Source organism: Pseudorca crassidens, chromosome 2, assembly GCF_039906515.1.
Source record: "Pseudorca crassidens isolate mPseCra1 chromosome 2, mPseCra1.hap1, whole genome shotgun sequence".
Taxonomy (NCBI): domain Eukaryota; kingdom Metazoa; phylum Chordata; class Mammalia; order Artiodactyla; family Delphinidae; genus Pseudorca; species Pseudorca crassidens.
Genome location: NC_090297.1, coordinates 28,152,046 through 28,178,802, shown reverse-complemented (window position 1 = coordinate 28,178,802; position 26,757 = coordinate 28,152,046). Strand labels below are relative to the sequence as shown.

At 36.5% G+C, this 26,757-nt stretch overlaps 1 protein-coding gene across 10 annotated transcripts in view; it reads right to left on the bottom strand.

Annotated features, from left to right (window-relative positions):
- The window catches only part of ZMYM4 (zinc finger MYM-type containing 4), a 175,188-nt gene that overhangs the window by 13,832 nt on the left and 134,599 nt on the right, over nt 1–26,757 (bottom strand). For 9 of the 10 annotated variants that reach the window (XM_067725447.1, XM_067725440.1, XM_067725446.1 and 6 more), the window contains 12 exons: nt 26,136–26,276; nt 25,766–25,803; nt 24,265–24,409; nt 21,637–21,755; nt 20,760–20,931; nt 17,733–17,786; nt 17,148–17,327; nt 16,393–16,487; nt 5,738–5,906; nt 5,461–5,556; nt 3,090–3,241; nt 190–301 (listed from right to left, as the gene is read on the bottom strand). In XM_067725447.1, coding sequence (XP_067581548.1) covers nt 190–301; nt 3,090–3,241; nt 5,461–5,556; nt 5,738–5,906; nt 16,393–16,487; nt 17,148–17,327; nt 17,733–17,786; nt 20,760–20,931; nt 21,637–21,755; nt 24,265–24,409; nt 25,766–25,803; nt 26,136–26,276 — 1,473 coding nt within the window. The remainder of the gene's footprint in view (nt 1–189; nt 302–3,089; nt 3,242–5,460; nt 5,557–5,737; nt 5,907–16,392; nt 16,488–17,147; nt 17,328–17,732; nt 17,787–20,759; nt 20,932–21,636; nt 21,756–24,264; nt 24,410–25,765; nt 25,804–26,135; nt 26,277–26,757) is intronic. The other variant, XM_067725441.1, reaches the window with a different exon arrangement.

Genomic DNA, 26,757 nt, shown 5'->3' with positions numbered 1-26,757 from the left:
TTCATGTACTGTATGGAAGGTATAGTTTTACTAAAATAATTGATAATAAACCAAAGACTTTCTCCTCAAAAGTCCAAATATGTTATAAATCAAGACAAATACAAAATGAACAATTTATAAAAAGAGAATCACAAAACAAGCAATTTAAGAAGGCATATCATGAAAAGAATCAAAATATAATCATCCTACCATTAGGAAGTATTGTAGGTTCCCATATTTTCAAGAGTTTGGTAAGTTCAATCATAAATCTGGAATAGGGCTCAGTAAAAATGTTATCTATTCTACCATTTTCAAACAGGTACTACAAGAGAAAAAAATGGAAACATATATGTTGATACAAAAAAACCCACAAGTTTTTAAAAAGAATATTTTTAGGAATATAGTTTACCCTTAGTTTTTATCCTTACAATACTGTGAACCATTTTAAGGATACAGTTAAAACACCAGAATTTAAGCTAAAGATCCTTTTCACATGAATTAACATTATCTTGAGCACTGAGCTTGTAAGGTAAAGTTTTCTATTTCCTTTTAAAAACATGAATGGTATAAAATAATTATAATAAGTACCCTTTAGTTAGTTAATAAAACTGATATACTAAAAATTGGTCCTAATTCAAATTTCTCAAATCATTTTTCTAATTCTCAGTGTCTGAGGTGCGCACTTAGCAGTTTTTGTTTGTTTTTTAGCCTAGTTATAAGATGACTTCCTGCAAATAATATAGTTATCTAGTGTCAGATAACCTGAGGCTATCCAAAATTTAAAACTATTTATTTGGAGGCTTCTAACCACAGCTCTCAACTCTCTGCCTCACAAGCCAGCCTTCAAAAAGTTCAAGTCTAATTATATGACTTAAAAGTATGCTAATTATAACCATCAAGAATCATATCACAGGGCCTTCCCTGGTGGCACAGTGGTTAAGAATCCACCTGCCAATGCAGGGGACATGGATTCAAGCTCTGGTCCAGGAAGATCCCACATGCCGCGAAGCAACTAAGCCCGTGTGCCGCAACTACTGAGCCTGTGAGTCACAACTACTGAGTCCATGTGCCTAAAGCCTGTGCTCTGCAACGAGAAGCCACCACAATGAGAAACCCGCGCATCGCAATGAAGACTAGCCCCCACTCGCCACAACTAGAGAAAGCCCGTGCGCAGCAACAAAAAAAAAGACCCAATGCAGCCCCCCCAAAAAAAATCACATCACAGAATGGGAAACACGCAACAGTTTGAGTAAATTACTGTTAAATATTTTGACGGTGCAGGTCAGGTCAGAGTCAAGCACTTCAGAGAAATACAATGAACAGAACAAGAGAATAACACAAAGTAGCATAATTATATGCTAAAAATCTTTCAGTGTTCTTTTTTGTTGTTGTTGTTGATACGCGGCCTCTCACTGTTGTGGCCTCTCCCGTTGCGGAGCACAGGCTCCGGACGCGCAGGCTCAGCAGCCATAGTTCATGGGCCCAGATGCTCCGCGGCACGTGGGATCTTCCCGGACCGGGGCACGAACCTGTGTCCCCTACATCAGCAGGCGGACTCTCAACCACTGCGCCACCAGGGAAGCCCCTAGTGTTTTTAAGATCTGGTATTTTAAACTTATTTATCTATGGCTATCTTGGTTTCCTGCTTTTTGATCTATGTATGACTTGCAGTAAATTTTTATTTCCACTTAAATTTATTCCGGCTAATAAAAATTACACACCATTTCAACGTGCATTTTTATAGGCCTCTTCAAAGGCAATTTATGATTGTATCGCCAGATTACAGTTTTGTTGTTGAAAAGTATTCTTCATTTTCTTTATTTTAATAAAGTTATTTTCACAACTTAAAAATATTATATCCTCATTATGGAAAGAGTTTAAAATACAGAAAAGGTGGAAGAAAGATATACTCAAACTCACTACACAAAGGCAACTACTGGTAACAGTCAGGAGTTATTTCAATCTTAAAAAACATTTCCTTTATGAATACACAGAATTGAGTTTTGTACCTTTACTCAAATATGAGTACCTATAAAATACATGGGTTTAAAAAAAATCACTTCCCCCTTAGATCAGAAACAAGATAAAAATGCCACTTCTACTGAACATTGTACAGGAAATCCTAGCCAGAGTAATCAGGTGAGAAAGAGAAATAAAAAGTATTGAAATAGGAAAGGAAGAAGTAAAACCATCTCTATATGCAGTGACATGAACCTATATATAGAAAATTCTAAAGTGTCTACAAAAAAACTAGTTATTAGAGCTAGTAAATGAACTTGGTAAAGCTGCAGAGTATAAGCAACACAAAATCAGTTGTAATAAACAATCCAAAGAGAAAATTAAGAAAATTCCATTTACAATAGCATCAGATAGAATAAAATACTTAAGAATAAATTTAACAAAAGAGGTATGTGATTTACACGCTTAAAGCTACATAAAACTGCTGAAATTAAAGAACACCTAGGAAAAACATCTTGTACTCATGGATCTAAAGACAAAATTGTTAAAACAGCAATATTCCCCAAAGCAATCTACAGATTCAATACAATCCTATCAAAATCCCAACGGTTTAGTTTTTGAAGAAATGGAAAAGTTGATCCTAAAATTGATATGAAATTGCAAGGAACCTCGAATAGCCAAAAGAATCTTGAGGAATCACACTTCCCAATTTCAAAACTTACTACAAACCTACAGTAATCAAAATAGTGAGTACTACCATAAGAATAGCCATAAACCAATGTATTAAAAACTGAGAGTCCAAAATAAACACATGCATATTTAGTCAAACGATTTTGGACAAGGATGTCTCCTGTCACCTATGTCAAATCACCTATGTCACTTCTTTTGTGAACTGCTATTTATGCCTTTTTTGTGCATTTACCAATAAAATGCACCAACCTCAATTCCTCTTATTCTAACAGTCTCAGTTTAACTTATAAAAGGCTTATATGACCAAGACTTTTAAATCAGGGTCAGTAGTTCATTAAGGAGAGAGTATACGAGCAATACCAAACAAACAATATACACTATAAGTTTTCAGCTTAATTCACAAGTTCTATCAGAATTATTAAAAATGCAATAGATTTTGTAACAATTATTGAATTTCGTACCTGCTGAATTCCAAGGCACAAGTATAAGATACTGTCTGGATCATACTTTTCACCATTTGGTCTCCGCACTTCTTGAATAAACTGGCATAAGCCTAAACTCAACTCAGCAAAAGTGCAGGACAGAATATCTTCCTTCAGCTTGATAGAGCGGACTGTGGAAAGGTATAAAACATCTGAAATACTAACTTATAGAAAAATAATAACATTACTCAACTCACTGAATAAACACTGACTACACTGCCCCAGGTATTGTGGTGTACACTGGTGAATACATGGATTAAAGACAGATCCTGATCTCAAGGCTTTTTTAGGTAAAGAAATAAAGACAATGAAGCACATATGACATAATAGGGTGCTATGACAGGGGTTTTATCTAAATAAAATTCTATGAAAAAAAATAAGGGCCATCTAACAGACAGGGAAGGGTCACGTTAGATTCTGGGAGATGTGAAAGGTGGAGAAGAATTAAACAAGTGGAGGAAGAATTCCAATTTGAGGATATAAAAAGATTTCCCGAAGTATACTCCACAAAATACTAATCATGTGAGAGCTCAAGAAAACTGGGTTTCTAAGATCTGATAAATTTGGAAAACAGCAGTATGTTATACCTGCCTCTAAAGAATTCACAATGTTTTTTTAACATATTAAAGGCTCTGGAGATTTCTGCAAAAAAAAATGCTGTTTAACTTTCTTTAAAGTCATATTTATTTGAATAAGGAACACTTTAAGTAACATATAACTTCATGCCTTTGAAAATGCCAGAAAATATAGTATGTGCTCAACCACAAAAGTGAAAAGGTTCAGGGGACTCAGGTGAACAGCGGAAAAGAAAAGAGGGCAGATGCGGGCAGATTATGGTAAGCCTCATATATTACATTAAGAGTTTGAAGACAACTAAGAACTGAATTAGTTTTAGGCAGGAGAGTTATCTAATTTGACTTGTAGAGATCTTACTGCAACAGACTGGTCCACACTGTGGGATGAGTTGAAACACTCTTTCTAGTTACTGCTTTTCTGCATTTAGAAAACACTGCATGTTTCCAAAGATACACTTGAGCTCCCCTGAGTTGGTTTTGCAAATTGAAATAGGTGATTCATGAGGGCAAGGACCATGTCTGATCTTTTCACCTGAGTGCCTACAACCATGCCTGATACATGACAGGTATATTCAGTAAGTATTTTTTTTGGATGAATGAGTAGCGGAAATGAGTAGGCATCCCCTGTAGCTACTGCATTTAGGCTTGGTGGTCTAATACAATATTACTTCTCCATTTTCACTACCCCTCCTTTTTTCTTTCTTTTTAAATTTTTATTTTTTTAAATTGAAGTACAGTTGACTTACATATCCACCGTTTCATTTGTTTATTTTTTGGCCACGCTGTGCGGCATGCAGGATCTTAGTTCCCCAATAGGGGACTGAACCTGTGCCCCCTGCTTTGGGAGAACAGAGTCTTAACTACTGGACCACCAGGGAAGTCCCTACCCTTCCTTCTTTCTTAAAAATGTTGTGCCTCAAACTGGAAGGTGAAAGGCCTAGTAAACTCCCATAACAGGAGTATATTTATATCACTCTGGAGCAGAGAGATTATACTTGATCTGTGGGAACTCAATGAGTCAGTCACAGACCACAGCAGCAACTAACTGCTCCAATAATGAGGGTAGACTGAGGCAAAGCCAAGAGTGCATGCAATCACCCAGGTATTAGAGAGAAGGTATAGTTGGAAAGGGACAAAAATATCTAGTTACAAGGACATATTCATTCCTGCCCCATCTCATCCCACAAAGATTGTATAAGTATCTTATATAAAACACAGATAATAAAAAAGCAAAATACAAACTGAAAACAAAGTTTAGAATAGAACGATCGGGGAAAAAAGAAAGCTAATGATTAGGGTTCTAAATTTATACAGTGTTGCTCTATTTGAACTGTTTATTGGGTTCCAAAGTTTTTGGCACCAAAAATGAAACCTGCAATCATGGTCAGTCATATACAACTCCTTGATAGGAAAAATTCCTACAGTAACAGCAAGGCTTTTCCAGGTATTCTTCTTAACAACAACAACAACAACAAAAAGTGTTACACTGGGTTCCACACTGATTATTCTACAAATATAGGGCTCAAGAAGACAGATTTGAGTTACTTGCATAGTGTTAGAAAAAGAAACAGAATTCCTTATATTTGCACAAGAAACTCATGATCAGAAGATACAACCTTACCTTTATAACAAGCTCTTTAAAATTGGGAGTGGATATTAATTTCTCTTTTTAAACATAAACTTCAAATTTTAAATAATTTTAAATATTCCATTTACAAATTTAAAATCAACAATGATATTACAAGCAATTCAGATCACAAGGAGAGAAATTTTACCTCTACAGCCTGGCTCTGAAGATTCTTGAGAGAGTGCATGGTCTTGAGCACTTCCTAAAGGGTCAGAACACGGGCTAGATGAGGCATGTTCAACTCCTGACAAAGAAAGAAAAATTAATGAGAATAAATAAAGATGGGGAAAAAAATTAAGTAAAGCCAAAATCAAAGTTTTATGGGATTTCTGACCTACTATTTATCCCTTTTGAGTAGATTTATGACTTAATCTGTATTCCTCCCACCCCCTAAATCAAGACACAAATTCATGCCGTGTATTTACCACTTTTCAGATCCCCCTGCTCTTCCTTGGCATTTTTCCACTGAACCCAGTTCTTCCAGGCATTTACCCCATACATGTATTTCAGTGTCATCCCAGACACTGAGCACCCTTGAAAGGCTCCTTGAATAAGACTCCTGGGCTCCACAGACACTACAGACTTCTTCCGTCCCTGTAAGAATTCCAAAAATTTACAGAATATAAAATTTAGTTTCAGAGCTTTAAGAATTGGGATTCTCAAAGACAGAATGGGCATAAATTTACAGAAAATGCAATTTAGTATTAGATCCCAAAGATTCAGAGCTCTTAGAGCTAGAAAGAGCTTAGTCATCTAATCCAATCCATATGAGAAAAGAAAAAAAGAGAAAATTGAAGCGTAGAAGGTAATATTTTAATAATCACTAACATATGGGTATTTACTATGTTCCGGATGCTGGACCCACCCAATGAGGTATGAATAACAGTTATTACCACTCAGGTCTATTTAATGGAACATACGAATAGATGGCTCTAAAAGAAGCCTCAATAAATTCTCTAACTACAATGGAATTCAGCTAGAAATCAGTAATGAAATAGTGTTAGAAAAATCCTGAAAACTCAGAAATTAAACAACACATGTTAAGAAACCACAAATGCGATTAGAGAATATTTTGAACTTAAGTAAAAATGAAAACAAAACGTATCAAACTTTATGTAATAGTGCTAAAGCAGTGCTTATAAGGGCATTTACAGTATTAAAATGCTTCTATGAGAAGTGAAAGAAGTCTAAAATCAATAATCTAGCCTCTGTGTTAAGAAACTAGAAAAAAGACTTCATTAAAACCCAAAGTAAGAAAATAATAAAAAATAGAGCAAAAATCAATAAAAAGAAAAGATAAAGGAAAAATCAATAAAATGAAGAGCTGGTACTTTTAGAAGGTTAAAAAAACATGATAAATCTCTAGCTAGAATGATCAGGGATAAAAGAAAAAAGACACAAATTATCAACACCTGACCCCACACATATAAAAAGAATAATAAAACTGTGAACGTCATTATGACAATAAACTAGACAGCTTAGATAAACTGAACAAATTTCTTGAAAGACACAAACTAACAAAGCTTGCTCTAGAAGAAATAGATAACCTAAGTAGCTAGAGAAATTCAATTCATAGTTTAAAACCTTCCCATAAAAAAAAATCCAGACCCAGATGGCTTCACTGTTGAAGTCTACCCAAGAATTAAGTAATTATATAAACTGTATTTCAGAAAATAGAAGAGGAGGAACACTAACTCACTTATATTACTATTATCCTGACAGCAAGGCCAGATAAAGTCATCACAAGAAAACAGATCAATAGCTCTTTTAAACTGAGACACTTAAAACCTTAACAAATATTAGCAAACTGAATCCAGCAACGTATAGAAGAATAAAAACATCAAAAGAAAGTAGTGCTCATCCCATAAATGCAAGGTTAGTTTATAATTTAAAAAATTAATGTATTTCACCACTTTAAAAGACTCAGAAAAGAAAAACCAGATGATCATCTCAAGAGATCACCTGACAAAGTTCAAAACACAATCAAAAACACTCTGAGCAATTAGAAATAGAAAGGAACTTCCTGAACTTGATAGAGGTCATCTATGAGAAACATATAGGTAACATCATATTCAATATTGTAAGGCTGAACACTTCCCTAAAATTGGGAAGAGGCATGAAGGTCTGCACTCATTACTTATATTAAACATTGTACTAAAGATCCTTGTTAATGCAATAAATCAAAAAAAGAAAGAAAATGCACTAAGATTGTAAAGGAAAAAGTGAAACTGCCTTTATTTACAGATAATATGATTGTGTAGGTAGAAAATCCTAAGGATTTCAGTTGAGCAAAATCACCGTATATAAAATCAATATTCAAAACCATCTCTATTTCTATGTCAATGAAGAACACTAGAAAAGGAAATTTAAAAATAACGCTATTCACAACAGGATCAAAAATATATTAAAATACTTATTAGATAAATTTGGTAAAGTATAAGACTTGTAAAATGAAAAATACAAAACACTGTTGGGAGATAATCTGAATAAAGGTGAAAGATACCATCTTTATGGACTGGATGGCTCAAAGTTGCTAGGATGTCAATTCTCTGCAAATTGATCCATGGATTAAGAACAGCCCCAATCAAAATTTCAGCAGACTTTTTTGTAGAAATTGACAAGCTGATTCTAAAATGTATATGGAAATTCAAATAAATCCTTTGAAAAAGATGAACAAAGATGGAAGACCTACACTCCTATTTCAAGACTCACTGTAAAGCTACATTAATCAAGTCAGTTGGTACTGGTATAAAAATAGACATGTATATCAATGGAACAGAATAGTTTCAGAAACAGACCAAGACATATATGGTCAGTTGCCTTTAACAAAAGTGCCAATGTAACTGAAGGGGAAAAGACAGCGTTTACAAAAGTGGTACTAGAACAACTGTATATCCATACACACAAAAAAATGAAATGTGATGCCTTAACTTATACATAAAAATTATCTCAAAATGGATCACAGAAAACATAAAAGAAAATTATAAAACTAGGAGAAAATGTAAGAGAAAATCTTAATTACCATAGTTAAGTTAAGCAAAGATTTTTAGATGGGATAATAAAAAGCACAAATTATAAAAGAATAAAAACTGATAAAGTAGACTTCTCAAAAGTAAAAAGTTCTGTCCTAGTGTGGGTGACCAAGATGGCAGAATAGGAAGACCCTGAGCTCCCCACCTCCCATGGGCACACCAAAATTATTACTATGTACAGAGCAACTTTCCATAAAAATGACCTGAAGACTAGCAGAAAAGATCTTTTACAGCTAAAGATATAAAGAAGGAACTACAAGATGGGTAGAAAGGGGCAGAGACACGGTATAATCAAGACCCACACCACCAGGTTAGGTGACACACAAATGGGAAGATAATCACAATTGGAGATGTTCTCCCCAAGAAGTGAGAGGTCTGAGCCCCATATAGGGCTCCCCAGTCTGGGGCTCCTGCACTGGGAAGATAAACCTCCAGAACACTTGGTTTTGAAGGCCAGCGGGGCTTGTTTTCAGGAGAGCCAGAGGGCTGCAGGAAACAAGAGACTCCCACTCTCAAAGGGTACACACAAAATCTCACATGATCTGAGACCCAGGGCAAAAGCAGTAATTTGAAAGGAGACTGGGTCAGACCCACTTGATTTCAGAGAGCCTCCCAGAGAGTCAAGAGGAAACTGGGACTCACCCTGGGGACACAGATGCTGGCGGAAGCCATTTTGGGGAGCTCACTCTACAACGAGAACACTGCTGCTAGCAAGCACCATTTTGGACTCCTCCCACTAAGTTAAATGAGAACTGGAGCCAGCCTGCCCACCAGCCAGTTGCCAACAATCCTGGGACGCTTGAGGCCAAGAAGCTAGCCAGGTGGGGACACAGCCCCAAACACCAGCAAGTTTGCTGCCTTAGGCTCCCATGAGCCCTCAGCCACCCTGAACAAGGCTCTGCCCACCAGTGGATAGGCACTAGTCCCAGGACCTCCTGGGCCCTGGCCTTGCCCACCAGCAGGCTGACACCAACTCTAGGATCACCAGGGCCCCACAGCCAGAGATCCTCAGGAGCAGGCTCTTCCCACCAGTGGACCAACACTAGCCCCAGGATACCGTGGGACCTAGACCAATACATCCACAAGCCAATACCAGCTTCAGGAACCAGGCCCCCCAGCCAGAGACCCTGGGACCCAGCTCTGTGCACCAATGGAACAGAACTAGTCCCAGGATACAGCCTCACCCACCACTGGTTGGAACCAGCCCTGGGATCCCATGAGCCCTGGCCCTGCCCACTAGAGAGCAGACACTAGCCCCTGGGTATACCGCAGCCCTGTAGCCACCTGTGTCAGGACCCAGCCTGTAACCCACTGGGTCAAAACCAGGCCAAGAACACCCACCCTCCACCCAGTCCCACCCACCAGCAGGACAGCATTAGCCTGGGAACTCCTCAGGGCTCTGCTGCCTCATGACGTGGCCCTGTCCACCAGTGGGCCAGCACCAGGACCAGAACGCCCCAGGCTGCAGCCAACCACACCAGAGTCGGAGGCCTCTGCATTAGGCAGGGTCTGGCAACCAACCGGTCTTGGACTTTCTGGTCCCAGCACGCCCACAGTAGTCAGCCATGCTGACCATGCTTATCAGAACGCCCACAGTAGTCAGCTTGTCATAAGGGCCCATGCAGTGCATATACAGGGCACCCCTAGAGCATACAGCTCTGGTGACTAGAAGGGAGTCTGCTGCTCAGCCCCGTAGAATGTCTCTTACATAAGGTCACTTATCTAAGATTGGTAAACGGAACCAACCTATGAAATACATAGAAGTAAAAACAAAGAACTAGGCAAAATAAGGCAACAGAGGAATATGTTCCAAAGGAAGCATTCTACCCAATAAGACTGCAAGGCAATGACTGTAAAGATGCTCAAAGCACTCAGGAGAAGAATGAACACAGTGAGAGGTTAGAAGTTTCTAACAAAGAGTTAGAAAATATAATGAACAAGCAAGCAGAGCCAAAAAATACAATAATTGAAATAAAAGGAATTAACAGTAGGTTAGCTGATACAGAGGAACAGATCAGCAAACTAGAAGACAGTGTAGTCAAAATCACTCAAACTGAAGAGAAAAAAGAAAAAGAATTTTAAAAAGTGAGGACAGTTCAAGAGAACTCTGAGACAACTTTAAGTGTACCAACATTTGCATTGTAGAGGTCCTGGAAGAAGAGAGCACGGAAGGAGCAGAGGATGTATTTGAAGACATAATAGCTGAAAACGACCCTAATCTGGGAAAGGAACCAAACATCCAAGTCCCAGAAGTACAGAAAGTCCCAAACAGACTCAATCCAAAGATTTCCACTCAAAGACACATTATAATTAAAATAGCAAACATTAAGGATAAAGAGAGAATTTAAAAGCATCAAAGGAAAAGCAACTAGTTACGTTAAAGGAAAATCCCATAAGGCTATCAGATGACTTTTCAGCAGAAATTCTGCAGGCCAGAAGGGACTGGCACCATGTATGTAAAGTGATGAAAGGGAAAAAACCTACAACGAAGAATACTATACCCAGCAAGCCTTTCATTCAGATTTGATAGAGAGATTAAGAGTTTTTTACAGACAAGCAAAGCTAAAATAATTCAGTACAACAAAACCAGCTTTATAAGAAATGTTAAAGGGAATTCTCTAAGCAGAAAAGAAAAAGCAACAACTAGAAAAATGAAAATTAAAAAAGGAAAAATTTCACTGGTAAAGACAAACATACAGTAAAGATAGTAGATCAGTACTATCTACTAGAAAGATTAAGACAAAAGTAGTAAAATTATCTATATCCATAATAAGTAGTAATGAATACACAAACCAAAAAACGTAAAATATGATGTCAGAAACATTAAATGTGGGGAGGGTAAAAATTCAGGGTTGGTAAAATGTATTCAAAATTAAAAGATCAGCACTTAAAATAATCATGTATAAACATAAATAGACTGGTATACATAAACCTCATGGTAACAACAAACCAAAAATCAGTAATAGATACACACACAAAAAAGAGAAAGGAACCCCAAAATAACACTAAAGATAGTCATCAAATCACAGGGGATGAGAGCAAAACAATGAGGAACAAAAAAGAGCTACAAAAACAACCACAAAGCAATTAACAAAATGACAATAAGTACATACCTATCAATAATTACTTTACATGTAAATGGACTAAATGCTCCAATAAAAAAACATAGGGTAGCTAAATGGATACAAAAACAAGACCCACAGTGCTGCCTAAAAGAGACTCACATCAAATCTAAAGGCACACAAAGACTGAATGTGAGAGGATAGGAAAGGTGCACCTAAATACATAAAGCAAACATTGACAGATATAAAGGGAGAAATGGACAGTTACACAACAAGAGTAGGGGACTTTAAAACCTCGCTTACATCAATGGACAGAGATAAATAAGGAAAATAAGTAAGGAATCACTGGCCATAAATGACACATTACAAGAAATGGATTTAATAGCTATATACAGAATAAACACACACACACACATATGTTTGTGTGTATATATATACATATATATATATGTAATATTTCACCCAAAAGTAGAACACACATTCTTTTCAAGTTCACATGGAACATTCTCTAGATCACTTGCTAGGCCACAAAACAAGTCTCAGTAAATTTAAGAGAAAAGTAAAATCATATCAAGCATCTTTTCCAACCACAATGCTATGAGACTAGAAACCAAATACACAAAAGAACTGTAAAAAACACACAGCACAGAAGACTAAACAATATGTTATTAAACAACCAATGGGTCACCAAAGAAATTAAAGAGGAAATCAAGATTATACCTGGAGACCAATGAAAATGAACACAATTATCCAAAATCTATGGGATACAGCAAAAGCAGTTCTAAGAGGTAAGTTTACAGTGACAAGCCTACTTAAGGAAACAAGAAAAATCTCAAATAAACAAACTAACCTTATACCCTAAGGGAACTAGAAAAAGAAAAAGAAAACCGAAAGTTGGTAAAGGAAAGAAATCATAAAGATCAGAGCAAAAATAAACTAGAGACTAAAAAGCAATAGAAAAGATCAATGAAACCAAGAGCTGATCTTTTTAAAAGATAAGCAAAGTGGATAAACCTTCAGCCGGACTCATCAAGGAAAAAAGAAACGTACAAATAAATTAAAAAAAAAAAATGAGAAGAGAGAAGTTACAACAAACAACACAGAAATATAAAGGATCTTAAGAGACTACTATGAACAATTATACACCAAAAGAATCACCTGGAAGAAATGGAAAAATTTTAGAAATGTACACCCTCCTAAGACTGACCCAGAAATACATAGAAAATATGAACAGACCAATTACTAGTAATGAAATTGAATCAGTAATCATAAAACTCCCAACAAACAAAAGTCTAGGACCAGACAGCTTCACAGATGAAGCTGACCAAACATTTAGAGAAGAGTTAATACCTATCCTTCTCAAACTATTACAAAAAATAGCAGAGGAAGCAACACTTACGAATTCATTCTACGAGGCCAGTATCACCCTGATACCAAAAGTAGATGACCATAAAAGAAGACAATTACAGGCCAATATCACTGATGAACATACATACAAAAATCCTCAACAAAATATCAGCATACCAAATTCAACAATACATTACAAGGATCACACACCATGAGCAAGTGGGATTTATTCCAGGGATGCAAAGAACAATTTGGTATTTGCAAACCAATGTGATACACCACATTAACAAACTGAAGAATAAAAGTCATATGATCATCTCAACAGAAGCAAAAAAAGCCTTTGACAAAATTCAACATTCATTTATGATAAAAATTCTCCACAAAATGGCTATAGCGGGAACATACCCCAATGTAATAGAGGCCAAATATAACAGACCCACAGCTAACATCATACTGAATGATGAAAAACTGAAACAATTTCCTCTAAGATCAGGAATAAGACAAGGATGCCCATTCTGCCACTTTTATTCAACATGGTATTGGAAGTCCCAGCCACAGCAATCAGAGAAGAAAAAGAAATAAAAGGAATCCAAATTGGAAAGGAAGAAAACTGTCACTGTTTGCAGATAACACCATACTATACATAGAAAATCCTAAAGACACCACCAAAAAGTTATGAGAACTCACCAACGAATTCAGTAAAGTTGCATGATACAAAATATACAAAATCTGTTGCATTTCTATAAACTACCAACAAACTGTCAGAGAAATTTTTAAAACAATCCTGTTTATAATTGCATCAAAAAGAATAAAATACCTAGGAATAAATCTAACAAAGGAGGTAAGACTCGACTCAGAAAACTATAAGACACTGATGAAGGAAACTGAAGATTAAACAAACAAATGGAAAAATACACCATTCTCGTGAATTAGAAGAATATTGTCAAAATAACCACACTACCCAAGGCAAACTACAGATTCAATGCAATAAAATCAAACTACCAATGGCATTTTTCACAGAACTAGAACAAATAATTCTAAAATTCATTAGGAAACATAAAACACCCAGAATAGCCAAAACAATCTTGAGAAAGGAGAACAAAGCTAGAGGTATCATACTCCCTGATTTCAAACTATGCTAAAAACTACAGTAATCAAAACAGTATGGTAGTGGCACAAAAACATACACACAGATCAATGGAACAGAATAGACAGCCCAGATAAACCTATGCTTTTATGGTCAATTAATCTATGCCAAAAGAGGCAAGACTATATTGTACAATGAAGAAAAGACTGACTCTTCAGTAAATGGTGTTGGGAGAAGTGGACAGCTACATGGAAAAGAATGAAACTGGACCACTTTTTCATACCATATACAAAATTAAACTGAAAATGTAAGACCTGAGACCATTAAAGTCCTAGAGGAAAACACAGGCAGGAAACTTTGACATCGGTTTTAGTAATATTTTTTGGGTCTGTTCCCTCAGGTAAAGACAACCAAAGCAAAAATAAACAAATGGGACCACATCAAACTAAAAAGATTTTGCATAGCAAAGAAAACCCTCAACAAAATGTAAAGGCAACCTACTGAATGGGAAAGGATATTTCCAAATTATATATCTGGAAAGAGGTTAATATCCAAAATGTATAAATAACTCAATATCCAACAAACAAACAAACAAACAAAAAATGGAATTAAAAAATGGGCAGAGGATCTGAAGAGCCATTTTCCCAAAAGGGACATACAGATTGCCAACAGACACACGGAAAGATGCTCCACATCACTAATCATCAGGGAAATGCGAGACAAAACCACAATGAAATATCACCTCACACCTGTCAGAATGACTACAACGAAAGGGACAAGAGATATCAAGTGTTGGCGACGATGTGTAAAAGGGGGAACACTCATGCACTGTTGGTGGGAATGTAAACTGGTGCAGCCATTGTGGAAAACAGTATGGCGCTTCCTCAAAAATTAAACATAGAACTACCATTTGATCCAGCAATTCCACTTCTGGGTATTTTTTATCCAAAAGAAACAAAAACACTAATTCAAAAAGATATATATGCACCCTTAAGTCCACTGCAGCATTACTGACAACAGCCAAGATATGGAAACAACCTAAGTGTCCTAGATGAATGAATAAAGAAGATGTGGTACACACACACACACACAGTTACATACAATGGAATTATTACTCAACCACAAACAAGAATGAAATCTTGCCATTTGTGACAGCAGGGATGGACCTAGAGGGTATTACAGTAAGTGAAACAAATCAGACAGAGAAAGACAAATACTATATGATTTCACTTATATCTGGAATCTAAAAAACAAATGAACAAACATAATTAAACAGAAACAGAATTATAGATACAGAGAATAAACAAGTGGTTCTCACAGGGGAGGGGGTTGGGAGATGAGAGACATAGGTGAGGGAGATTAAGAGGTACAAACTTCCAGTCACAAAGTAAATGAGTCATGGTTATGTTATGAAATGTACAGTGTGGGGAATACAATCACACAATTATAATTATGTAATATCTTTGTATGCTGACATATTGTAACTAGACTTATCCTAGTGAACATTTTGAAATATGTAGAAATGTTGAATCAGTATGTTGTGCTCCAAGAACTAACAAAGTATTGTAGGTCTATTATATTTCAAAAACAAACAAATTCTTAGAAAAAGAGATCAGATTTGTGGCTACCAGAAGCAGGGAGTAGGGGGAGGGAGACTGGATGAAGGTAGTCAAAAGGCGTAAATTTCCAGTTTAAGTAAGTACTAGGGGTATAATGTGCGACAGGATATATATAATGAACACTGCTCTGTGCTATATATACAAGTTGTGAAGAGAGTAAATCCTAAGAGTTCTCATAGTAAAAAAAAATTTTTTTGTTTCTTTAATTTTTTATCTATATGAGATGATGAATGTTTACAATCTTATTGTGGTATTCATTTCATGATGTATGTAAGTCAAATCATTATGCTCTACACCTTAAACTTAGTCCTGTTATGTCAATTATATCTCAATAAAACTGGAAAAAAATAAATAAATGAACCATGGAAATAGGGAAAAAGTTGTTTTTCACTATTAAGAAAATAAAAATGAAGTCACAAAATAGGAGGAAAAGTCATATTTGATAAAAGAATTATATCCATAATAAAAAACATAACTCAATAAGATGAAAACTAACCCAAGTAAAAAAAAAAAAAAAAAGTGTGCAGGGCTTCCCTGGTGGCACAGTGGTTGAGAGTCTGCCTGACAATGCAGAGGACATGGGTTCGTGCCCTGATCCGGGAAGATCCCACATGCCACGGAGCGGCTGGGCCCGTGAGCCATGGCCGCTGAGCCTGCGCATCTGGAGCCTGTGATCCACAACGGGAGAGGCCACAACAGTGAGAGGCCCGTGTACCGCAAAAAAAAAAAAGAGGAAAGTGTGTAACAACGATTATAAAAAACTAACAGAAAAATCCTTTGATTATAGAAACAAAATAAAAAGTCCCTCCTGAGGAAATATAAAATAAGAGATATGGTTTTTGACTTCAAAAAAACAAAAACAAAAGGACAAAAATACAAGGTTGGAAAACAACAAAGAAAAGAAAATGCTAGAAAAATTAAGTTACTGCTTACTCTTCGTCTGGGCTGGGGGAAGCCATCTCTGTGTCGTCTTCTTGTTCGGGAACGTGCCTGGATTCCCTGTCCTTTATTCAGTGGGTCAAAGGATTCTATGATATCCAAGAGAAAGCATAATGTGAGATAAATCACTCACAGACTTAAATAAACACTTAGGGTGAAGGAGGAAATATCAGGTAATCATCACTATATTCATTACTTTGTTTATGATAAAATATGGATTTTACTTATATACATAAGAAAACAAGGAGATACAGCATGTATAAAAACTTTATTATCTCGCAAAAAAAAAAAAAGGGGGGGGGGGCTTCCCTGTTGGCGCAGTGGTTGAGAGTCCGCCTGCCAATGCAGGGGACACGGGTTCGTGCCCCGGGCCGGGAAGATCCCACATTCCACGGAGCGGCTGGGCCCGTGAGCCATGGCCGCTGAGCCTGCGCGTCCAGAGCCTGTGCTCTGCAACAGGAGAGGCCACAACAGTGAGAGGCCCGTGTACCGCAAAAAAAAACCCCAAACTTTATTAACAATCAAGAAAAATCCCTATATGATTACTGTGGGAAACTTAAAAACAACAACAACAAAAACAAATTAACCCCTTATAAAGAACAATATGGTATGAATTAATACCTTCAAAGGCAGGGACCATTTGTGCCCTAGACAGTTATCATACATTATAACTGCTTCATTATGCCAATTCAGAGTTGTACGAATATTCTAATAAAGGACTTTGAACAGACAGGTTACACTGCACAAACCTGATGGAAAATCTGCTTCCAGATCCTGTTCGGTTTCCCCTTTTGAGAACTGCTTCACTTCTAAATCAGCCTCTTGCACAGTATTTGACTTTAAGGCATAATGATTTAATTCTTCCTCCCAGCTATGTGGAGTAGATACTGCCTCTGATTCAAGATCACCACTGTAAGTACTTCCTTGGTCTGAAATATACAGAAAAACAAACAAGCCCTCAAAATGAGATAATATACTTGACATACTCAGAAACCTCTCTGAAACCCTAAATACCAAAAAGTCAGGTATGGTTGCTGGACAATTCCATAGGTACACTCAAGAATGAAGTAACTTGTTCACCAATATCACAGAACTAGATTTATATTCTTGGTACACACTTCAGAGCATTATTTCAATTAATCCTTAAAACCAATATCTGAGGTAGCTTTTATTAGTCTCTTTACAAATTAGCACAAAATCATAGATGTCTGATGCCCCCTACAAACAGCTAAAATTGCAAATATTAAATCCAAGGATGCTAATACTTTACGGATTTGTTGTCACTAACAGAGGATAATATTTCTAAGATTCAAAATACATTTACAATTACAAACCTTTTTCAAATATCTTGGTGTCTAGAAAGAGCTCCTGTTCAGAAGTTTGGGATCCTAAAGAAAAAGAAAAGCACATAATAAGTCAATTTATATGTATACAAAAAACAAACCGCATCTCAAATGAAATGACTGCACTAGGGAGGTTCTACGTAAATAGTCTTTATATGCAGAAAAGAATGGTTCATTAATAAAAGTCAGGCATTAGTGATAAATACAGTTAAATTACAATTGATAACAGTGGTTACACTTCTAGATAGCAAGCGGTATGAAAGAAGTCATGGCAAGAGAGACCTTTATTTTGGATTCTGTGCTATCTGAAATTCTTTTTTTTTTTTTTAACCACAACACACACACACACACAATATTGATTTACTCACAGGTTGACAAATCTGTTTTAAATTCCTTTTTCCTTCCCTAAATAAAATATGCTTTACCATGCAGTGGAAAGCTGACAAACTTAGAATATAAATACATGAGCAATCAGCACATGGAACTAAACAGAACAAAGTTCTATCAATTATAAACTACTGTAATTTTTTTTTGTTTGTTTTTGGGCCACACCATGCAGCATGTGGGATCTCGGTTCCCCGACCAGGAATCGAACAAGTGCCTTCTGCAGTGGAAGCGCAGAGTCTTAACCACTGGACCGCCAGGGAAGTCCCTATAAACTACTTTAAAAGTAAAGAGTTTAGGGAATTCTCTGGCTGTCCAGTGGTTAGGACCCGGAGCTTTCACTGCTGGGGTCGAGGTTCAATACTTGGTCAGGGAACTAAGATCCCACAAGCTGCACAATGTGGCCAAGAAAAAACAAAAGAAAAAAAAAAAAAGGAAGAAGAAAAAAAGTAAAGTGTTTAAAGATTTAAAGTATTAAAAAAAAGATTTTTTAAAAAACCAAGGAAAATTGTCTCTTTTCCCTGAAATCAAAGATAAATGAGCCAGATCCTTTCAGTTGGAATTAATTTCTCCCCCCTTTATATTTCTAAACCATTTGATTTTAATTACACTATGATGATTAAAACTGTCTGTCTTGAAGCTCAGTCTAAAGTTTTTCTGTTTGACTGAACTGTAGGCAAAGGCAAAGTCACAATATTTGTATAGAGGAAACATTTGATAAATGCTGACTATTAACATGAATGGAGAAGCCAACTTAGAATGAGGTTTCTCATCAGGAATTGCTGGAACTTGCAAAATAAGTATCAGAAATTAGAAGATCAAGCATAGGTGCAGTACTCTTTTTATTTATTTATTTATTTACTTACTTTATTTATTTATTTATTTATTTATTTATTTATTTATTTATTTATTTTTGGCTGCGTTGGGTCTTCGTTGCTGTGCGTGGGCTTTCTCTAGTTGCGGCCAGCAGGAGCTACTCTTTGTTGCAGTGCACGGGATTCTTGTTGCAGTGGCTTCTCTTGTTGCAGAGCGCAGGCTTCAGTAGTTGTAGCTTGCAGGTTCTAGAGCGCAGATTCAGTAGTTGTGGTGCATGGGTTTAGTTGCTCTGCGGCATGTGGGATTTTCATGGACCAGGGCTCGAACCCGTGTCCCCTGCATTGGCAGGCGGATTCTTAACCACTGTGCCACCAGGGAAGCCCAAGGGCAATATTCTAAGACTTTAAAATCCACATATAAATGGGTCAGAATTGATATTATACACTAAAGAGCAAAATGAGACCAGAAACTTTGGGATAATAACAAAAAGCTTTGTACCCATCTCTCAGAGTATATCTGATTTAAAAACGTACTGGCAACACAACAGAAAAGTTGACAGTAGTTTTTTCAAATGCTGTGGTGTTCAGAAAACCAGCTAGAATGTATTACGCAAAATCTGAACCCAGTGGCTAGCTTTATAAAAACCATCACAGAAAAAAAAAAATTGTCAGGAAAGAGTAATTTCTTGGTTCATCAATGATATATGAAAAGGCCACTGTGGGCTTCCCTGGTGGCACAGTGGTTAAGAATCCGCCTGCCAATGGAGGGGACACGAGTTCGAGCCCTGGTCTGGGAAGATCGCACATGCTGCAAAGCAACTAACCCATGCACCACAACTACTGAGCCTGTGCTCTATAACCCGCGAGCCACAACTACTGAAGCCTGTGCACCTAGAGCCTGTGCTCTGCAACAAGAGAAGCCACTGCAGTGAGAAGCCCGCACACCACAGTGAAGAGTAGCTCTTGCTCACCGCAACTAGAGAAAGCCCACGGTGCAGCAATGAAGACCCAATGCAGCCAAAAATAAAATAAATTAAATAAATAAAAAAAATACGCCATTGCAAAAATTCACCTATACATTTCAGCTCCCTTTAACACCATTTCCTTTATCTCTTCTTATATCCAAAAATCAAGGCAGTGCTAAATAAGGCTGGAAACCTTTCTGGAATTTATACTACTGAGTTCTGGTTAAAATCCTTTCTTTGGAGTCAGACAAACCTGGATTCAACTTCTGATTCCATTATTTCCTGATTTCATAACCATGGCAAGCCTATTTTCCAAAAGAGGAATCTAAAGTAAACAGTACCTCACTCATAGGGTTGTTGTGAAAATTAAATGAGGTGACGCACACAGTGCATTTAGGACAATGCCTAGAGTACGGCAAGCACATAAATGTTAATTACTGTTCATTATTCTACACTCATAAAATGGTAGTTATCTATAGGTTACTTTGAACCAAATGGTTTTCCACCCTAAAATTCTTTTTACCTTCTACCAACATGCTGATTATTTTACAACAGTAATTTTTATCTGGAGACCATGGCTTTGACTGCAGGGGATAAAACTAGAACATGACCATGAAACATGGATTTATAAGTTATTTTTCTGGAATCACTAAGAACTAGAAACCGTATCGATTTCTTTCATAAACAGGATAGAGCTCCAGAGTTATCAACAAGTTTAACAAGCCCATAGACTTCATATTTAAAAACAAATAAAGCTTTTAGAAACTCCTTGACTGCCTAATACTTAAAATTACATGAGCTACCTAAAAATTTATAGGTGTGTTTTTCTTTTTTTACTTTAAAATTATACCAACCTCCCTGAGATAGAGTCTTTTCCTTCTCTTCATCTTCTGCAATCATTTCTGCCATCTCAAGGAGATCAGCTTCAAAAGGATGTGAGGGAAGTTTTTCCTTAATGTCTTCAATACTCTCAGTGACTTTATCTTCATTATCCATTGAGGATGGAATAAGCATAGGGACAGGCATCTGAAAGACCAAGGATAGACTGAAGAGTTTCTTGGTCGACCATCAAAACTATTATTTGTGAGATCATTTAAATATAAAAATTATTAATAAACAAATTCAAGATATTTCTATTGCTAATGGTTAAGATAGTCTTGCTAGTTTGTTTTTATAAGACTGCAGCCATTTAAATAGAAATTCAGTAAGTGCTTTTCTGGATACTTAACGTGTCTCTGATTCATCTAAAAGAATAATTAAGTAATGAATTTTTGTTTTGTTTTTGACTATATTTCTTGCTTAATATTTTCACACAAGTGTTTCTCTTAAGAATTCAATACCGAGAAAATATATATTTCCAATAAAAAATGAATACATTTTTCTTTAACGAAAAGTCAGAATCCTGTAAATCACAGTATTCCTCTTTTCATTCTTGCTACAATCTAGGATTCTAGCATTCACACACTGTTTCTGATCTTTTTCTATGTTAGTGGTCTTTTGTGTTTAAAATGTTTTTAAAAAGCTAAATCATAACCTCCTCTGACAAGGCAGGGTACAAATAGAAGCAGTCCTTTATATATTCCATATTTAAGTAATAAAACAGTATGATTAATAGCCAACCAGAGTCAGGTATATTTTACCAACAAGTAAAAAGTATTTTTATGGAGCTGTCAAATCTTAATTGAGAAAAATGCATACTAAATTAGGCTTAATCTCTAAATGACTACTCACTGGAACTGGAATTCCAAATGGGACTGGGGCATACTGAGTATAAAGATGAAGAGGTATAGGTACGAACACTGGTACTGGAACTGGCACCACAATAACTTGGGGCTGAGTTGGAGTGTCTTCTAATGGAAGAAAAAAAAAAAAACCCACAAAAAAACAAAGAGGGTTAGAAACGACATTTTAATTTAAAAAAATTTTTTAGGTATATGAAGACTTATAATTCAAAAGAAGTGTAATTTTAATTTAAAAAAAATTTTTAAAGCATGTGGACATTTACAGCTCAAAAGAAGTATCTATGAGGGACTTCCCTGGTGGCACAGTGGATAAGACTCTGTGCTCCCAATGCAGGGGGCCCAGGTTCAATCCCTGGTCAGGAAACTAGATCCCACAAGCATGCTGCAACTAAGACCTGATGCAACCAAATAAATAAAATTAAATTTAAAAAAAAGAAGTATCTATGATACTAGGAATTCACAGAAAGGAGAAATAGCAAGGCTTGAGTATAACAGCACTAAAAAAAGTGGGCAACACAATAATTATCAGTGATACAAGGATAAGATGAATGAAGGATATAACTTGGATGGATAAATGGAATAGTTATCTTAGAAGAAAGGTATAGAAGACTTAACATGAATAAGTAGTGTATGTTAAAGAGGAGACTGAATAGGTAGAAGGGCCATTTTTGTGAGGCTATAATACACATTTAAAATCATTAGACAGTGGGGAACTACTACAGATTGGTTAGCACAAAGTAATGTGAGGAAAATGGCTGTAAAAAGATTAATTTGGCTGCCATCTTCACATGGAATAGAAAGTATACAATGTGGGAGGCAACTACAATATATAGAGCTAAGAAGATGAGGGCCTGAACTAGGGTGGTTATGATACCTGCAGGAAAAAAAAATAAGTATACAGAGCAGAGGTTCTAAGATATTTTTTAAAAAAAGGAAACAACTTTGGGAACTAACTTAAACATGAGTAGGGAAAAAGTGGGAAGGATGGAGGTAGAAATCATTAACAACTATCTACAGAGTCTTTTCTGTAGGCCAGAAAAATATGTTAGATAACTGTAAAATCATTAATGTAAGAGAAAGGTAATGCTAGTAAAAAGAAGTAAAAAGCTGACAATTTGACTAGGGTTAGAAGTGGGAAATAATATGGGATCAATTTTACCATGGTGCAGTGGACATAAAAAAAAAGTTATCTGATTAGAGATGTCTGATAACCAAGCTACATAATGCTAAACTGTCACTATTTGGGGATTGACATGTACACATTGCTATATTTAAAACAGATAACGAGGACCTACTGTAAAAAAATGATAAATAAAAAAAATATTTTAAAAAATGACTTTTTTATAAAGTCACTATTGGTACAATAAAAATACAGGACTAAGTCATCTATAGCCCTGCTGTTCAACATGACCCGTGGATCAGCAGCACTGACATTACCCAGGAACTTAAAAGATGCAAAACCTTGGCACCACTAAATGAGAATCCACTTAGTAACATTCCCAAATAATTCATATGCATATTAATGTTTGAGAAGTACTGGCCTAGAGGATAACCTTCCAGATCTAAGAATCTAGGATTCCTTTCCACTTTAAAAATTCTGGGGAAAAAAAAAAAAAAATTCTGGGATTTTCAGATGGCAGCATGCCAGAGACCCAATTCTCTAGGGAAACAAGCAAAGTTGGTGAAAACCTAAAAAATAACCACTTAATAAATTCTTTGGAAATTGTCCCAAAGGCATACAGCAAATGGAGAAATATTTATTCAAGAAAATCTACTAAATACAGTAAGAACAGTAGGCATCTGTGACTTCTGATCTACTACCTGCTCCACACCCCTGCCTCAGCCAGCTAAATATGATAGAAACTCCACTCTGGAATGGGTGGGACCAGAAAGAATGGGCTCCTCTTCCTTCAGCTCCCATCAAGGGTTACTGTATCTCACCAGGAGGGACAGGCCACCATCATTTCTTATCCCCTCAAAGTCCAGGTTAAAGAGGTTAATTTCCTAGTGAGTACAGCTACCACCCACAAAGAGAAAACCTACTATAGGAATAGCAGGCCAAGAAAACTAGGGTACGAACTACCTTCACCCCAGATCACTTGTAGGGCAGAGATTCCATGCTAGGAAAGGCAAGTTGAGGAGATCAGAAGCTCACACCATGCCCATCATTCAGAAAAGTAGTAACTCAAAGAGGGTAGAGGCAGTTCATAAGAAAAGAAAGCCCTAAAGCTCTCCCCAAAGGAACTGACATTATTTGAAATAGAGTGTGGAAAAGTTCAAACCTAAGGGTGCTCTGGAAAACAACAGTTCCTCTTAACTAAGACCCTGTTTATGTAATTCCAAAGTCTATGCTTACCCATAATACTACACTATCATGAATAAGGAAATTAAATGAAGCATTCAGAGTATGGTATTATCAACTACCTTCTCTTTGCCATAACTTGTTAAGTTGATGAAAATACCTAACCCACAGGGATATCGTGAGAACTCAATTGGGCAGCGAATATAAGCAACCAAACACAACACCTATAAAATAGAAGGCACTTAATTAATTTAACCAGATCCCACATTACTTTCCCCTAGGAAAAATTAAATGAAGAAAGCACAAGGAACACACCTGTCTGGCATTCTTTGTTTTGGGTATGTGGTTTGCAAGAAGTGGCCTTGGTCTGTGTGATGGGTTTGCACAATAAAGCTTTATTCTTCAAAAGTCTTGGAGGCTGGGAAGGTGGCAGTTTGAGGGCATCTGTTTGTGTACTTGCCTAGTAAAAAAAAATAAGTCAGAAACCAAAAGCTTATCATTAATTACAAGAAACATTATAAATATTATATTTCAAAATATAATTTCAAAAGAAATACTATATTGGAATTACTTGGAAGACACAGAATATAAATATTCAACTAAATATGTAAGGAATATAATATTCCTGAAATATCAATAAAGGAATATTTTGATAACTATATATTGACCCTGAATGTATCTAATTACCAGTTCTGTTTACCAAGAAAAATGCTGTTTGTATTGTGACATACTGTTGATCAATAACAATGGTGGGGCTTCCCTGGTGGCACAGTGGTTGGGGGTCCGCCTGCCGATGCAGGGGACACGGGTTCGTGCCCCGGTCCGGGGGGATCCCGCGTGGCACGGAGTGGCTGGGCCCGTGCGCCATGGCCGCTGAGCCTGCGCGTCCGGAGCCTGTGCTCTGCAGCGGGAGGGGCCGCGGCAGTGGGAGGCCCGCGAACCGCAAAAAAAACAAATAAATAACAATGGTGGTTGAGCTTAAAATGAGAACTGTTGTTTCTTGACTGAGTTAAGTCTTAAAAGAATTAGTTTCAGGCTTCCCTGGTGGCGCAGTGGTTGGGAGTCCGCCTGCCGATGCAGGGGACACGGGTTCATGCCCCAATCCGGGAAAATCCCACATGCCCCGGAGCGGCTGGGCCCGTGCGCCATGGCCGCTGAGCCTGCGCATCCGGAGCCTGTGCTCCACAACGGGAGAGGCCACACAGTGAGAGGCCCGGGTACCGCAAAAAAAAAAAAAAAATAAAAAAATAACTAGAATAGGATCATTTATGATCATTTAAGTTACCTGAAAAAAGATGACATGAAAATTATCCCAGAGACCAGGAAACACTTTAAAAATGCCACTGTTCTAGTCATAAGTTTTTCTCATTATTTATTTTTTTCTTTTTTTAAGAGACAAAGCACAAAAATATTGTTTTTTTTTAAAAAAAGAATGCTTATTTACAGCATAATCTACACTGAGTGGGAAATAAACTATATTTTATAAGTACTTTATTTACAGTCTATGTTACAAAATGCCCCCCAAACCTTTTACGCCTGAATTCTGTACAATTTACTTTAATTCTGTACAATTAAAAAATAACAAAAACCTTCAGTAACTATTATATAGTTACTATTATATAGATACCAAGCATTCAAAGAAATTAAAGTACATAAAAGACCTAACTAAATAACCAGAAAATCCTGTTCCTGAACTCATGCAATTTGTTTTATATAACAAACAAAAAATAAAGGAGGGCAAATCAGCTTAGACATATTCATACTGCATAAAAAGGGAAAAGACAGTGGCAATACCAATAAAAATAATAAAACTTACATCCCCAATGATTTTCGCTGTTACTGTTGGAACTGCACCTGATATAAATAAAAACATATAATGTAGGATCTTATTATTTAAACATTAGTATTAAAAGCTGATATTTGGAAAAAACACACAAAGTTTCATAATAAAAACATGTATTATCTTACTTTAATTCAGGGGAAGAGTAACACCTAAAGCCTAATATGAGAAAAAGAGATCTGGAAACTACAAAAACACTGTTTAATGCCATAGCAGCACATAGTGAGCCACCATTCCTAATATGAATGTGACAAACACATGAAAATGAACACTGACAAAAAAGAGTAGAGAAGCCTTATATTCAACCTCAAAAAGGCTAGATAAATGCTTTCAAATCAAGTCATACCTTGTAAGACACTGTTAGAATTCACTGTGGGCTGAGCAGCAGGAGCACTGGCTAATGATACTACATTAGCTATAACTGGAGTTGAATCTTTTCTGTGAGATGGGGGCCCTGATGAAGCAGCTGGCACCATGGAAACACTTCCTGATTAAAATAAACAAAAATAAGAAAATCTCATGTAATTTATATGCACATACACAGAACCAACATTTCAAGGAGGTTAAACAATGCTTTTAGGTTAGAGTAAATTCTGTTGGAGCCAAGTGTCACTTCAGGATTAACTGGATTTTTTTCTGTTTTTTAATTAGTGAACCTTTAAAGTATTCCATGTACCTTCTCTTGCCTAACTATGCATGTGGTATATTTAAAAGGCTATGTGATTTAGATTCTATGTTCTTTCTCTCAAATCCTTTTCTAAGGAAGTCAAGATGTATATCTTCAATTATAAAACATTAACTGCTATTCTTCCCCATAAAGTTCTTACAGAGTTTATTTGACTCAACATGCTCAGGGAAAACTAAAAGAACTCGTTTTTACAGGGCATTAATCTAAGGTGTTAAACAAAAAGAGATCTAAATGTTAATGTCATTTGAATAGAATGAAATTTACGTTTCATGAAATTATT